Genomic DNA, 16,618 nt, shown 5'->3' on the forward strand with positions numbered 1-16,618 from the left:
TTGAACCATTGCAGGAAAGTTCAAACTTGTGGAAGGTGCAACCAGAAGCGAGTTGTGATTTGCAATCAACATGAAGGTTTTTGGCATCGGTTATGATTCATGACCAACATTAAAATTCCAACATAAAGGTTATGATTTATGACAGGCATAAATCCAAAACAATGGAATTTGATAGCAGATATCTGACTAACCTTTCCATGGTTTCTAAATTAAATCCTCTACAACTACCGCATATTACTAACAAGCCCATAATACTAAAAATGAGTGTGGTCTTTCAGTGGAAGAATACAAGACCATGACTCCTTAATAATTAACCGCAAACCATCAACAGGAATCTTGCAAAAGTGACAGTAAAATTGCGACACATCACGTGGATTTAAAGAGCAACGGCAGGGGGAAATGGCAAAAGGACCAGAAAGTGAGGCAAAAATGTGAAATAAGTTGTTGTCCACGCTGAATGAGTGGCAGCAGTAAACAATGACATCATCCTTTCCAGACAAGCACAATGATCCTTATATAAGAAGATTATTCATGTAATATCTTAACTCGCACTGTAGGAAGGAGTGGCATTGGGGTGGGGAGGCATTAAATGGGTGAGGAGTCGACTTTTATACATTGAACTTACCTGATTAGAATCTTTATAGTAGCACAAATACCATGAAATAATCGTGACAGATGGGACATTTTAGGGTCATTTTGGTCAGTTTCATTTGACAGCATGAAATTTTCTCTGTTACACAATTTAGTAGTCTGTCATGAGTAGACCACCCAAAAATGTCAGAAGAAGTCACGATGTAAAACAAACAGAACAAATTCAAATTCATTAGACCCGCAAAAAAATGTCTCTAAGACCCACACTGTAAAACAAACAACCCTTTTGTTTTCAAGGTGGCCATTGTAATGGTTCAATGATGAACTTATCCAAGACAGATTTTGAAACGTCAGCTCCTGAAGCCAGTTTCTTCTGTAACACACAATTTGACAGGCATGACTGTCATGAGCAGACTTTAAAAAATATCTCAAGAAGGGATGCGTTTAATTTAATTTTCTTTAATTAATCTGGAAGTCTGCCATTTTGGCAATTTCCAGTAGACTTTTAAAGCCTAAATTCAGCCCTCGAGGCCAGTTTCACTAAGCAACATGACATTTGGTAGTCATATCTATCATGAGTGACACCCACAAAAATGTCTCAAGGACGCACGCTATAAAACAAGCACAGCCTTTGTGGCTTTAAGGTGGCCATTTAACAGTCAATTAGGCATTTCCACCTGCTCGACAAATGGAACTTGTCCTAGAGATTTAGACAGATGAGTGATTGTGAAACATTTGCATTTTCATCTTTGCATGTGGTTGGAGAATTGCGGCAAAACTTTCTTTTAAGAGGGAAGATGTTGGCCCAATGTCTTGCTTAAAAAAGCAAGACATTTAAAAAATAAATAGAAACATCTGTCATCAGGAGTATCAGTCATAATTATTCAAAAATCTCGTTGCAAACGCCACAAGACTCAATACTGTAGTGTGTTCAAACACATGAATATGTAAGAAAGGCCTGTATTTGTTTTTGAGAAATGGATTATTAAATCTCTTGGAGCACACATGATGGCGGGTAACATCCACGAGGTCAACGTGTTCGTGCGTGTCACTGCTGAGAGGCAATGCGCTTTTTATACATTCTGTTCTGCAGCCTTCACAATGATTATCATTGTCATCATCTGATGCAAGGCGGTGGTTACAGTACAGACATCTGCATTCCATTCACTTGGTCTTGATCTTCACATGATAGGTACTAACATTAAAACTACCGAAAATCATTTTAGCTAACTACCACCTTATTCAATATTTGCATTGAATTATTAGGGGTGCCCAACACAACTGCTCTATCAGAACTGCACCCCTGGAAGTAGGTCATTTTGGTTTGAAGTAGTATGAAAGTTTGAAGATCATTTTGAGGCTTCTGAGATTTAGGATCTTAATTGAACAGAAAGACAGCCATTTTGGTTTGATGCACTTGATGAATACTTTGAGGATTTTTGGAATGAAAAAAATTGCTCCAGACACCATTTTCTCTGATTGACAGAATTGCTAGACACGGCTGTCATATAAAGGGACGCATACAAATCTCAATGATCACACAAGATTGATAAACATTTAATTTTTATTCTCGGGAAGTTAGAGAAAATATATATAATATATAATATATAATTTTATATATTTTGCCATTGCAATATATATATATATATATATATGCGTGTGTGTGTGTTTTTCGGGGTGCAGCATTTTTGGGGGATGAGTTTGTTTTGTAAATTTGTTTTGAGTGGGGGCTCACATGTTGCGTAGGGAAAAAAACATAATACTGTACTGTATTACAATTTAAATCACTCCCCACCTCACAATGTGGTGGAGTATCTTCTTTATTATCGACGATCTTCATTCATCATGGCAACGGGTGGGGGGCGGAGCGCGGCACCCAGCTCACCGCTGATTGGATAGCGGCACGACCGCTCATGGCGCTATATAATGTGTGAATGTGAGGTGGCGAGCCGCCACCTTCCAGCCGGTCGTCCATGTCAAAGAAAGACCAGCAACGAGACGGTAGACGAGCGACTGACCAGACGGGGAGTCTAGAAGACGAACACCGTCGCTTCTTTGTGGTGCAAAAAGTAGAAGAAAGTGAGTGACCGAGAAATACCGGTGAGTGATTATTGCTACTGTGATGGCTGGCTTTTGTGGAGTGCGCATGCGCAAGAAACCCACACAATGGCGTTTCTGCCTCTGTGGTTATGCGCATGCGTGAGGCTTGAGTGAGCGGTTAGTGTGCAACTCACCACCCCCGCGCACCCTACTAACACACTTTTCGAAGTAAATACTCCATTTAATTTATTTTAACAAATGAAAATCACTTTAAATTATGTAGTGTACTATCACAACCGTGCACGTGACGTATGCCAATTTAAATGAGAGGAAAGAAAGTGCTTTTGATTGTACTGTACATGATGTAATGATTATGTAACTTGGATCACGGTACCATTGCACTCAATATGCCCAACATGCATGAATCAGCAGCTTTATCTTTGGTTCTGGTCTTCACGCCGGCCACCATTTTACTTATAATAATAATAATAATTAATAAGAATATTATTATTATTAACTATTATGAAATCAAATCATCATATTACAATGCCTGTTTTTAAAAAAAAAAAAAAGATTATTGTTTACTTACTACAAGTGTGTCAAGGGCAAGCTATATGTGACTTAGTGGTACAATGACGAGAACGGAGCCAAGATGCCAACGACTTTAGTGCATGGGAGCCAGTCACTTATTTAAGTTAATAGTTAGTCAACCAATCCGTAAGTCAGTCCACTAAGTCAGTTTATCATGAATTTAGTTAGTTGGCTTGTCAGCCATTTAGTTGGTTACTCACTAAGTCGATTAGGCAGCAATTTACTTAAGTCCCTTTAGTACTTAAGTCAACCAGTCTGTTAGTTATAGCTTGTTTGTTAGTCACTTAGTTAGTTACTTCGTCCGTTAGTCATCAATTCAGTCAGTTAATTGGTCAGGCAATTAATCATTTCGTTAGTCCGTTGGTCAACCAGTTAGTTATTCACCAAGTCTGTTAGTCATTTACTTTGTTAGTACTTTAGTCAACTAGTCAGTTGGTCAGTCATTTAATCAGTCAGTCAACCATTCAGTTATATGTTAGTCAGTCCATTTTGTCAATTATTCAGATAATCTGTCATTTAGGTTTTCGGCTAATAGTCAAGTCAGTTAGTTATTCAGTTTGGCATCTAGTAATTGAGTCATTTGGTTAGTTAGTTGGTTGGCACGGCAGGCAGTCAGTCAGTCAGTGAGCTACTACTCAGTCAGTCTGATGGTCATTTATTTAGCTAGTCTCTTGGCCAACTAGTCATTTTGTTGGTCAGTTATTTAGTTAAGTCAATGGGTCCATTAGTCTGTGAGCTGGTTAGTGACTCAGTTAGTTCGTCCATTCGTCAGTGAGCTAGTTAGTGTCTCACTTGGTCCGTGAGTGAACTGCTTAGTTTGTCAGTCGGAGAGTTACTCAGTCAGTGAGCTAGCAATTTTTTTTTAAGTCAAACGGTTATTTAGTTATCCAGCCAGTTACTCAGTAAGTCCATTAATGAGCGATTCAGTCAGTGAGTTAATTAGTTGCACGGTTACTTTGCAAGTTTTAAAGGTGCGGCTACTAGTTTGCATGACTTTGTATCACGCGTGCAGGTGTGTGTGTGAGGATAGCGTAGGGGGGGGAAGACAAGGCTGAAAAGTCAACAGCAATTCCAAGAAAACATGTTCAGTTGAAAAGAACCCCCAAGGACAAATTCTACTGTTAATAGAGGAATGATGGAAATGCACAGCACAGTGGCGAGAAGGAAATGATCATTGAGTGAGTGGTTTGGTTTTGCAAGTTATTTGCATCGTAAAGATGACCAAAAAGAAAAAAAAAAAATCAGTCGGTCAGATTGCATCATGACAAATCTCCTGACAGTCAAAAGAAAAGTCATCTGTGTTTGTTTGTACACAGAAGCCCCGCCAGCAGGTGCTTTATGGTCTCATCTGCAGATAATTCCAATCTGGTTCTCCGTCTGGATGGCCGATGGGTTAAGCGCCACTAACGAGCACCTGAATGAGTTTAGCTCGTGAATGTCTTAATGCTGGTAAACAATTCATTTGCGCTGTTGAGGTTTGCCGAACAAGTTGGGACCCAGCCAGCCACGCCGGGGAGGTGTGGCCTCGGTTAGTTCAAAAAGTGAAAGCGCTTTTTCAGTCAAAGGAAACTCTTCCACTAATGTGGATGGCTTGTCTAAGCGTGTTATCAAAAGAGGAAAGAAATGACAAACTGCTCACGCTATAACCCCAAACCGTCAGGAAGCCAGTCAAAGAAGTCCATCCATCCTTCCATCCATTATCCGAACCGCTTATCCTCATCGGTCATTTACGGAAAAAGCTACAATCACAACAATGAGGACTCTGAGTCATACGTTTGGAGTCATAGTGGTGTTGCGCAGTCTTTCCGAAACAGAAATTTCCTCGCCAAAAAGTAAAAATGCTATGTTGCCTTATTGAAAAAAAATAGAAGGGACACATTTTCAACCTCATGATGAAAAGTACAATGGTTGCTTTTAGTGAATTAGGTCATTATTACCTAAATACGGTAATTGCTGCTGTGTTTTGGTGTGTCAAGCAGGTTTTTGACACGGCGTGCTGAGGAGGTGCGGCCTTGGAAAGTAAAAAAAAAAAAAAAAAAAAAAAAAAAAACGGGGCAAATGCTTCTTAAAGGCAATTCTTCCTCCAATGTGGCCAACTTACAGAACAACTCATGGTGGGACTGGCTGCGCTCCAGAAAATTAAAAACCCCTCAAACCTTTATTTGGAAAAAAAAAAAAAAAATTAAAAAGTGAAAACTCGTAGTGGATTTTTGATGCCTTCCCGAACACAGGGATGATGCCAATTTCTGAATCCTGCTGAGGAAAACAGTAACGATCAGAAGTAGGGCTGCACACTATATAAAAAAACTGGCAATATCTCTATTGGCTCCATCCATATTGCTTATTTTTCCAATTTCGTATAGCCCTAATCAGAAGTAATTTCTGGAAGGTGTACAATACCAACAATGTGGAATCATACGTCTCGACTCAAAGTGGCCACTTGCGCTGCCTTCCTGACAAACTTGATGTTGCGAATTTCTGTCCTTCGTGCACCGATTCGGAAGGCCACTTGAAGTCACTTCCTTATTTGTTTATTTAGTTAAAATTGCTTGTAGTGTTAAAATATAGAATGAAAAGGGAGTTTGGCTGCCATGGCAAAGTTCTGCCGTCCAACCGAGAGAAGCATGTGACGAAGTCACATCTTACGTCTAATGCAAACGGCATGTACTGAATATGTTGTGGAATGTTCCACATCTCCTCCCAACCAGTAAAAAGTGTCTTTTGTCCTATTCACCCCGCCCCCCGCCCCCCGCCTGCCGAAGTCGTTTCCACGGCGAGGCCGGGGTGCGCAAGCTATGTTTTTGAGCGCGGTCCAGGTGGAACTGAGTTGTTATATAAGCTGGCAAGAAGGAGGATGTTGAATGGCAGCCAAGATGGGCTCCTTCCAGTGGACCCTTTGGCCAGGCCCCCACCTTGGCTCCGTTTCAAGTGCTTATGCAATCGCACGCCCCTTTTTTGTTTTTTTTTTTCCTTCCCCCCCTCTCCCTGCCTGCATGGCGGTGGTTTGGTTTGGAGGAAATGCTCAATGGGCTTTCATTCATTCTATTTAAACAAACACGCACACGCACACACACTCACACAACTCATTCACCTACTGACACCACATCATCAGGCGCAACAGGGGGTTCAACATCTTGTTCAAGGACACTTGGACCTGGTCAAGTGTGTTTCTTCATCGAACCCACAACTGTCTGGTTGAGAGATGACCACTCTAGTGTCTGTGTTTTTGTGTCGTGTGTGTCCACTCCCGTCAATACGGCGGTGGTTTGTTCTCGTCTTGGCTGCAATCTTCACTTCTGTTTTTTTTTTTTTTTTTTGCACTTGAACTTGTCGTCACTTTGCAACTTTGCATGATCTTGCCCGGCCAAGTCAGCATGACTCAGCAGATTGCTTACCCCGGCCTACATTTCCCAGCATGCCCTGCCACTTAAATGTAGTTTCCACGGTGCGTCACAGCTGCCGTGTTGACTTAGTACAGGGGTGGGCAAAACTTTTGTGCTCGGGGGACATTTGAATGAATGAATGAGAGTATTTTTCGACAAGACTTTATTTCCATCATTTTCATTTGACTGATTGTGCCAATTATTTAATATAGGCCTGCAATGAATGATTATTTTAATAAAAGAAAACCTGACATTATTTCAAAAACATAATTGGATTCAGATGGAGTTACTGGTTTGGCCCATAACTTGTCAGAAAATTGGTAAACATGGTGATGATTGTTTTATTAAAAGCAGATGTTAGCAAACGTTTTACTAAATCTGCTCTCATGTAGGACTAGAGAATAAAATATATATATATATATATATATATATTATGTTTTAGAGGCTGAAATTCCGAGGAATTGGACAATTTTAAAGCAAATTAGGTCTGAAAACAATTAGTCAATAATTAATTAATTTGATAATCAATTAGTTCTCAAATAATCACTTAATCATCGCACCTTTAACTGAATGTATACAATACATTTGATTGTAAATAAAAATGAATTATTACACAAATTTTCATTGTATTTACAACAAACTAAAAAAATAAAACAAGAGAAAAATGTTAAATGCATGAGCAACAGTGTTCAAATTGGCTCAGCAGTTCCATGTTTCATGTATTTTACTGAGAATATCTTACAATAAATTGCTAAATAGTTTGCAATCCAAGGCGTGTTTGTATGTGTGCGCACACGTGTTGGCGCAGCTCTTTCATTTCCTAGGAGTCATGTTGCCAGGTTTAAATATGCGGCCGATGACAGGAGTCATGAGCTCTATCACGTAGCCTCTCCGTGTGTGTGTGTGTGTGTGTGTGCGTATGTGGGCGTGTGTGTGTGGCTTTATCTGCGTTTGTTTATTTGTGGGCGTATACGTGTGTGCTTGTTTGAGTTTCTAACCGAGCTCACAAAAGTGATCGTAATGGAGTGACAAAAAAAGACAAGCGTCCTATCTACCTAGTCTTATCTGCTTGTTCTTTCTCCGCAGACGACAACATGGCGCTTCACGACAAAGAAATGGTATCGGGAGACATTCTGCCTGTGGTCATCATCGGTGAGGGAAAACAACACACACACACTTTTGCATGTACAAATACACACACGCGCACACTTATGCAAACGATTGACTTCCTGTTCCAGGTGGGCACCGAACACAATTACGGTGTTTCAAATCAACACAATGCAAATACGTAGGTTTAATTTTGTTCAGAAACATTTTGAATTGTTGCGATAAAATTGATTTCAAGAAAAAAAATTTAAAAAAAGATTGCGTTGCATCCATCAATTGAGTAAATTTAAACGGATGCTGTTTCCATGTTTTTCGGTATACTATACATATTACATGTGTATAAGTAACATAAAAAAATGTTTTGTTCGTTGTGATCCATTTGCCAATGTTTGATTATATCCGCACGGGGGCAAAATTCTGCTGCAATGTGTTCAGACTAGCCAATTCATGACTCGGGATTAAAATGTTTCCAGTGATTAAGCACTTCTGAGACGTTTCAAAACAGCAAAACTCCAATTCAATAATGTTGCCTTGACCCAAAAGTTCCCTTTGATGTTGGCAAATTGATTGTGCAAATATGACGCTGCTTTGATATTGATGGGCAAGCAGATGTAGTTTATTGGGTTTGTGTTTTAGAGTAAGGTTATGTGGTTCAGGGATATGATTTGGGATTAGGATTAAGTGTTAATGTTAGGGAAGGATTCGGTTGAATGGGTGAATGGATTAGGGCAGTGTTTTTCAAACCTTTTTGAGTCAAGGCACATTTATTTGATTGAAAAAATCCTGCGGCACCCCACCATCTGAAATTGTGCCAAAAAATATCTTATTTTAACAATATAAGTGTTATATTGTTCTATTATATTGAACGGGTTGGGATTAGGTGTTTATGGTTAGTAGGTTAGGGTTTGACATTAGGTGATAGGATGAGCGGGTTAGGGGGTTGGGATTGGTTGGTTAGAGTGAGAAGGTTTGGGGTAGGGGTTAGGGCAAGTAGGTAAAGGTAACTGGTTTGGGCGTTAGAAGTAGTCGGTTAAAGCATGTAGTTAGGGGCTCGGGCCAGGGTGAGGAGATTAGCGGTATTGGTTTAGCATTGGGATTAATATTTTAAGGTGAGTGGGTTGGAGTTAGGGTTTCAACGGTAATAGATTAGAGTTTGACGTTAGAATTAATGGTTTGGGGTTAGGGCCTTAAAGTTAGTATGTTGGGGGCTGACGTGAGGGTTAGAGCTAAAGGGTAGGATTAGTAGGTTTGGTTGAGCGGGTTAAGGGCTCGGGTTAGTAGGTTATGGTTAATTTACAGTATGCATGGGTGTCGAACTTCGGTCCTCGAAGGCCGCTGTCCTGCCTGTTTTCCATCTCTTCCTGCTGCAACACACCTGTTTCAAATGATCAGCTCATCGGCAAGTTCTGCAGGAGACTGATCTTGATCCCGATCGTTTGAATCGGGTGTGTTGGACGAGGAAACCTCTTAAGACATGCAGGAGGGCGGCCCCTGAGGACTGGAGTTTGACACCCCTGATGTAGAGCATGTGCCAGTGTGATGGCACTACACAAAAGGGTTTAGGATCCGAGGAAGAAAGAACAAAAAGGTGTTTGTGTAAAGCGTCCGACACCCAATCTCTGGCCCTGAAACGCCACACTCCTCGCTCTGCGTTTCCCAGGCAACGGCCCCTCAGGGATCTGCCTGTCATACCTGCTGTCGGGCTACACCCCCTACCTGTCGCCCGGGGCGTCGCACCCCAACGCGTTGTTGCACAGCAAGCTTGGCGAGCAACCCGGTCTGTCCTTGCTGGAGCAGGACCTGGAGTACCTGTGCGAGGGTCTGCAGGGGCGTTCGTCCAATCCGGTGGCCGTGCTCTTCGACTCGCTGCTGCTGCCCGACAGCGACTTCGGGCTGGACCACACGTCCCCGCTTGAGTGGCGTTATGAGCCAGAGAGAGCCGTGCCGCACTTGGTGCTGGGCAAGGGGCCCCCGGGAGGAGCCTGGCACGTACGTGCCTCACTCACCCCGCCGTTAACGCCTCGCCCCGGTTTCATTGCCTGATAATTGATCCTCGTTTGTGTGCTTTCAGGCCATGGAGGGCTCCATGCTAACACTAAGCCTCGCTAACTGGATGGAGCTGCCTGGACTTAAACTGAAGGACTGGATGAAAGACAAGAGAAGGTAAAGTACGTTCCAACACTGAATCGTTTGGGTCTGAGCACCAGGATCACTTGAACTCACCAATTATAGTGAAAATGTGAAAATTGTAGAAGTCCTGGAACACGATCCTACCCCTCAAAACTTACTCACAAAAAACTACTACGTTACCCGAAACTGAACCAAAACAAGCATGTAAATCTGAACCAGGGCAAGGCCACTAATAAGAACTACAAATAAAACAATGAGCCACAACTAAAACCAAGATCTGAACCCAAGTAGAAATAGAACTTAAGCCAAACAGAATCAAAATCATAACGCAACCGGAGTCAACAGAACAGAACAAAACACAACAAGACCCAAAACAGACCCTGACTGGAACTGGTTTAATTCCAGAAGCAAAACCAAAAGCCACAGATAACATCTTGACTGGAACCAAAACAGGACAACAACCGGAATTAAACTGATGCAACACAACCACAGGCAGATGAAGAAATCAAAATCGCAACCAAAATAAGGACACTAAACAGAATCAGAATTAAAACCGGAACCAATATCATAAGCTACAACTAAAACCAGGACTTGAACCAGAACCATCACAACAGCCAGAACCAAAAGAAGAATCCAAACCATAAAGTAGAAGAAGGCCCCCAATGCAAGTGTTTGTTTTCCCCGCCAGAAACGTGCGCAACGACCGCGCCACGCCGGCTGAGATCGCCTCCTACTACCAGCACTACGTGTCCCAAATGTCCCTGGAGCACAACTTTGCCTGCGGGACCACCGTTACCTCGGTCACCAGGCGGCCCGCCGACCACCACGACTCTCACGGCTACTGGAGGATCAAGGGATTACAGTGCCGAGAGGGGGAGGATCTTGGAGGTAGGGTAGGGACATTATCCATGTGTGTGTCGAGTTACTTTCAAAGCACATCGTTTGGAGTCTTAGTTGGATTATAGAGTCGGGCTTTATCACCCGACTTGGCGGGTGTTTAATCAGGAAGTCAACCCAAACATGGGCATACATATTTGCTGCTAGCTAAAGATACTACTTGGCATTTGGATCGTCATATTTACCGGCCACATGGTGATTAGCATTTTGCCTTAGTGTTGTATTAAGTGTTAGCACTTCAGCATTAGCAATTTTAGCATATATTAGCATTAGTAATAGCATGTTAATCTAATTGCTAAACTAATTGCTAGGCAAATCTGCAGCTCACCATCTTTTTTCCTTCACTAGACGATGCTCCCGTGGAGCAGGTGCCCTTCTCCTTGTTGGCACGCAACGTAGTGTTGGCAACGGGCACCCACGACATCCCTGCCCGCCTTGGCGTGGAGGGTGAGTCGCTGCCCTACGTGTGCCACTCCTTCTGGGAGCTGGAAGGCGCCATCTCCCGCGGCGAGCTGGACGAGTCCTCGGACCCGGTGCTGGTGGTTGGCGCCGGGCTAACGGCCGCCGACGCCGTGCTGGCGGCCCACCACCTCAACACGCCCGTCTACCATGCCTTCCGCCGCGCCGTCACCGACCCGGGGCTCATCTTCAACCAACTGCCCAAGATGCTTTACCCAGAGTACCACAAGGTGAGAGGGTTTTCATACTAACTGTAAAAACACAAGTGTATACACTACAATAGGACTAACGTATGTGAAAGCCTTATAAAATAGATTTTGTTTTTTCCCGCAACATTCTAAACACAACAGACCGTGATGACAGCATGAAAATCTGTATTTTGACATTTTCATACCTGGATTAAAATTTAAAAACAAAGAAATCACATTTACGTACAGTGAAGTGCTTCCGGAAAGTGTTTGGAGCACTTCACTTTTTCTACATTTGCTTTTGTGTTTCAAAATAGAATACAGTAGGTTCCTTTTTTTTCCTCATTATTGTACACACAACAACCTATTATGAAATCAGCATTTTTTTTTTTACAAATGTATAAAAAATAGAAAACTAAGATGTATGGACTGTTATGTAACAGCCCTATTACAAAATGGAATAATTTGTTTCCCTCAGAAGTCTAAACAACAGCTTGTTATGAAAACATGAAAACTATTTTTTAAAATATTTTACAAAATATTAAAAAAAAACAAAAGAATTTGCTGCGATTATGGAGTGCATCTGGGAAGTATTCACTTCTTTTTCCACAATGGCTTATTTTGAAGCCCTTTTTCAAATCAATTTATTTCAAAGTTCTACACACAGCAGCACATCATGAAAACAAGACAATGTATTTTTTCATTATTTATTTTTTGCAAATCTATTACAAATAAAAAAACAAAGGAATCTGCTGTGAATGAGTGCATCAAGGGAAGTGTATACTTTTTTCCCTCAATTTTCTAAAATTATCTAAAAATGAGGCAGCGTGACTAATTGGCGCTTATTTTTACTCCACATTTTATGTGCCAGACTAATTCCAAAATGGAATGCATTAATTTGGCAATTACTGTAGGAAGGTCTTGACTCCCGCGACCCTTGTGAGGAGAAGCGGTACAGATAATGGATGGATGGATGGATGGAGGTCTTGACTCGTGACCGTACTGCACACAGTTTAAAGTGTACTTTGTCCTCGCTGCCCCCTAGTGAGAGCGCCTTGTAATGCACCCACAACTTTCTGCCGCTGACATTTCCCTATGCCTATTTTCAGGTTCACCAAATGATGATGCAGCAGCAGCACCAGTCTGCGTCTCCTCTGGACTCGCCTTCCTCGCCTCCCCGCTTCTCCTCCTCCACTTCCTCATCGTACGCCGGCTACCTCAGCTTCCCGCGCCACCACGTAGTTTCCTTCCGGCCGGACCGCAAATGCGTCCTGCAGTCGGATTCGGGCCAGCGTAGCGTGGTCCAAGTATCCAAGGCGCTGGTACTGATCGGCGCCCACCCCAACCTGTCCTTTCTGCCCGAGCAGGGCCGCCCTTTGGGGGTGCACCCGGACGAGGCCGTCACCTGCCGGAGGAACCCCATCGACGTGGACCCCTTCACCAACCGCGTGGTGGCGGCCGACGGACCTGGCATGTACGCCATGGGACCGCTGGTGGGGGAGAACTTTGTGCGCTTCTTGAAGGGCGGCGCCCTGGCCATAGCCAGCGATATCGCCAAGGGACTCAGGGAGAGGGACAACGTGGGGGCACAGGTGTCCTCGGACGGACTGGTTGACAAATGGGTGGACAGGCAGGCTGCCGCGCAGACCCTCGCAGAGGTGGAGCGATTGTAGCGGCTGGAGAAGTGAAGGCGGAATGGCCTTCATCATTCTGTAATTGGACTTAGGGAAAAAAACAACTGCATTTTTATTATTGTTTTTTTAAACCTTCATTCCATAGCGGTAGTTCGCCAGGCATCCGTGATCTGTACATATCCTAATTTGCGATCAAATATTTGCCATGCACTACTTGTAAATTCACCTATCCTATTCTCCGTTATTTGATGTTTTCATGCTCGGACCAAATCCATCGCTAACATAAAAGTAGTGCTTTGGTGCCAACTTGTGGCATCTTAGCGCCAAGGACCTAAGTTGTGCTCGCAGGTTTACATATGGTCAAATTTGTGATCAGCGTTCTGAAAGAAAATGAGTGATTGGGAAAAATGTCATTCATTTAATTTTGAATGGGATTCAAATTCAATTATTTCACAATGGCTCAGTCATTAAATCAAACATCAATAAAGAAAAATGGTCGCCGTTCAATTTCGTTCATATTTAAAAATCCAATGTTCCACATATTCTGCCATCGTATGTAAACTTAGGAGCACTATTTTGTTAATTGTGGCCATCGCCCTGTCTAACAGAAATGCAGCGCTTTGCCGCCATCTTGTGGCATCCGCAGGAATTTATGAACCTGTTTGGGGACTTGAATTGCTCGCAATTTTTTGCTGTTCATGGCACGCATGGTTCCTTCCCCAACACTGCATACTTATGTCATATCATTTCTTAAAAAATGTTTAAACGGGTTATACGTTGCTGTAATTGTCTATAGTTACTACCAGATGGCAGCAAAAGACTACTTTTGTCCAAATGAAGCTCCTCAACTGACTTAAGTATCAGGATGGCGGCAAAGCATAAAAAGTAGGTGAGGGTTGAGTGACTTTTTCTTTTTGGGGGGGCACAGCTTAAGTTGCCTCGCTGTGGCCCGCAGGGACCATCTGGAGTGTGTGTACTACTTTAAGAACCTTTTCCTTCCTTAGATGGCCTTCACGCTGCTACAACCGGGTCACTTGACCAAAACAAGTCAGTCCAAATTGGAACTTGGAGTACCTTCTTTTTTAATACCTGTTTAATTATGTTATCATCATTATAAGAATATATACTGTATATTTATATACCGTATTCTTCCAAGACCAAAGCCATACTTCAATACACTGTAATGACTCGTGACTGTTTTGAATTCATATGACGCTAAAACAATGTTCACATGACACTTACATGGCCTCATATACGTACTATATGTCTAATAGACGGGATACACTTTCCAAAAATATTCTCATATTGACATGTTTTTGTTGACCTTCCTTCCTTCCTGTAGTATTTTATTCTTCTTGCATCCATCCATCGCTGAAACCTACTTTACATTTTTGCATTTTTCCCCACTGGTGTTTTTTTTCCTTCCTTCACATAAACCTACTTTTCCGCCTTGCCTTCTGATTTTTTTTTATTTTTTTAGTTCCCTTCATTTCCTTTTCTTCCTGACTTTCTTCTTTCCCTCAGGAACACTTTTATTTCATAGCCATATTTCTTTTGCTTAACAAACGAATACCTTTCTGACTTACTCTACTTCCTTCCAATGACTTTCCGCTTTACTCAAATTGTTTGCCATTATTCACCTGTAAAAAATGATGCCCGCCCTGTGTATAAATTGGATAGTGTACAGTATATAGAAATGCTAATAGATGAGGAAGCACATTTGGCATGTCAAAATGGACACCTCATTAGGTTACTTCATAGTAAAATGGATGGCGCACACATATCTTTACACCAAGGTAATAATAACAAAGGAATCCAAAAATACTATACTCATAATTTTATTAGATTTTAAAAACAAACAATTCTTGATGGTATTTTAAAAAAAGGAACTTTCTAAATTATCCAAATTTAAATGTACTATGTAAGTGCTTGACTGAGTGTCCTGTTAAGGGTTCTGTATAAATATTTTTTGGTTTTTACTTGAAGCTTTTTTCATGTGAAAAATATTGAAACACTGTTTTACTTTATCAGGTTCCAAAATGAAAGCACGATGTCGTGTGCGTACCACATAGACCTTGGGTCAAAAAGTATGAACACTGGACCCTTCATTTTGGTCACTCTGACGCCACGCCTCACTTAATAACTTGAATTTTTTTTTTTATGTCCCAGCTGGAAAAGAACTGAGACTTTCCCAATGATAAGTAAAAAGTCAATCATTGACGTCAGAGGACAAAAGGACAGTGGGACACTGAAGTTATCTTAACCGACCTAAAATAAACAAACCAAACCAAATACAACAATAAAGCTTGGGTGATTTATTTCACGCTTTAAAAACAAATTAATCCAAGTTGTTCTCAATTCAGATTTTTTTTCCCATTAGAAATAATATAACGACAATTGTTTTTTGGGCTTGCGATGTTTTAGGTCGCATTTTAACAGTATTTGTTGTCATATATGATTACGAGCACCACAGCAAAATAGGGCGAAAAAAAGAAGCCAAAGAATACTCCAAACCTTTTCAGTTAATCTTTTCCAAATTTTTGTACGGCTTTTTCCTGTTGCTTGCACTCCGAATTGTACCACTTTTTTGGGCCGTTCCACTATGCGACAGCAATATTTGATTAATTGGCCGAACATGCCAAAACAACACACATTAATGCTTGTACTTTCTTTGAAATGACCCAATAATCCCACCTCATTAGTGTTTGTGTTTAATTTTATTCACATTGTATGTTTAGTTTTGCGAAATCGGACACTGAATTGGCTCGTTTTAGACACGCCAGAGGTGCCTTCCAATCTCGTGCAATCATTAACAAAATGATGAAATGTAGATTGTTGTCAACTTCGATATGCACAAGATCATATCTGTACTGCAATATGAACATGTTTTTATCCAATCAAATTGTGTGTATTAAAGGCACTTCTGTGTAAACATACCAGTTCCGCTTGTGTGTCTTATTGTTTGCATTGTACTGTTTGCTTGAGGAACAAGTGACCCAATTTATGGGTTTTCGGAGATGACATCCGTCGTTAGGCCGCTTGAACGTGATTGTTTTATGGACTGTGAACAATTACTAAAAAAAAACAAAACAAAAAAAAAAAAACGCTTCAAGCTGTTTATTGCCAGTCTCACTTGGTTTACTGTCAAAGTAAGCATGAAGAGAATAATAGCATCTGCGTGGTGGTGTTATAATGCTTCAAGAAACTATATTTGAGCATGAATGATATAGCAACACACGTAGAGAGATAATATAGCAATTTAAATGGAGATGTGTATTCATTGTAATTTGAGAAAAAGTAAAAAAAAAAAAAAAGAAGACATTACTGCCGTTTACTGAGTCACTGGCTGTACTATTGTGAAACTCTTCGTTTCACTGCACGACTGCATTATACTGACTCCTGGTGGCCGAGTAGCACACACCAGTAGCTCCAATGAATTAATCAGGATGCACAAACGTTTTCATTCTTTACATTATATTTAACTATGTACAATAAAACACATGACACCAATTTCGTTGGGATTTTGGTGGGGCAGGATTAATGGAATTTATATTTATTTTAATAAGGAAAGATGATTTTATTATTGTTATTATTATTA

At 41.3% G+C, this 16,618-nt stretch overlaps 1 protein-coding gene across 2 annotated transcripts; it reads left to right on the forward strand.

The window, feature by feature from the left end:
* Positions 1 to 2,478: 2,478 nt before the first annotated feature.
* osgn1 (oxidative stress induced growth inhibitor 1) lies at positions 2,479 to 15,956 on the forward strand. Of its 2 annotated transcripts, none has more exons than XM_086041049.1 (7): positions 2,479 to 2,670; positions 7,692 to 7,757; positions 9,373 to 9,701; positions 9,784 to 9,875; positions 10,531 to 10,730; positions 11,088 to 11,428; positions 12,496 to 15,956. In XM_086041049.1, the coding sequence occupies exons 1-7, from the start codon at positions 2,565 to 2,567 to the stop codon at positions 13,057 to 13,059; spliced, it is 1,698 nt and encodes a 565-aa protein (XP_085897175.1). In that variant the 5' UTR covers positions 2,479 to 2,564; the 3' UTR covers positions 13,060 to 15,956. The 2 variants fall into 2 exon arrangements, with proteins under 2 accessions (XP_085897175.1, XP_085897176.1); XM_086041050.1 differs by having other exon boundaries at positions 2,514 to 2,691.
* The last annotated feature ends 662 nt before the right edge of the window (positions 15,957 to 16,618 follow it).

Source organism: Filicampus tigris, chromosome 9 (assembly GCF_054856515.1).
Source record: "Filicampus tigris isolate MCC_2025a chromosome 9, RoL_Ftig_1.0, whole genome shotgun sequence".
In the NCBI taxonomy this organism is placed as follows: domain Eukaryota; kingdom Metazoa; phylum Chordata; class Actinopteri; order Syngnathiformes; family Syngnathidae; genus Filicampus; species Filicampus tigris.

Excerpts from the sequence above, each read along its gene's own strand:
- osgn1 (XM_086041049.1), top strand. The coding sequence starts at position 2,565 with ATGTCAAAGAAAGACCAGCAACGAGACGGTAGACGAGCGACTGACCAG. Across the intron at positions 9,702-9,783 it reads CCCCGGGAGGAGCCTGGCAC|GCCATGGAGGGCTCCATGCT; the intron begins GTACGTGCCTCA and ends GTGTGCTTTCAG. Across the intron at positions 9,876-10,530 it reads TGGATGAAAGACAAGAGAAG|AAACGTGCGCAACGACCGCG; the intron begins GTAAAGTACGTT and ends TTTCCCCGCCAG.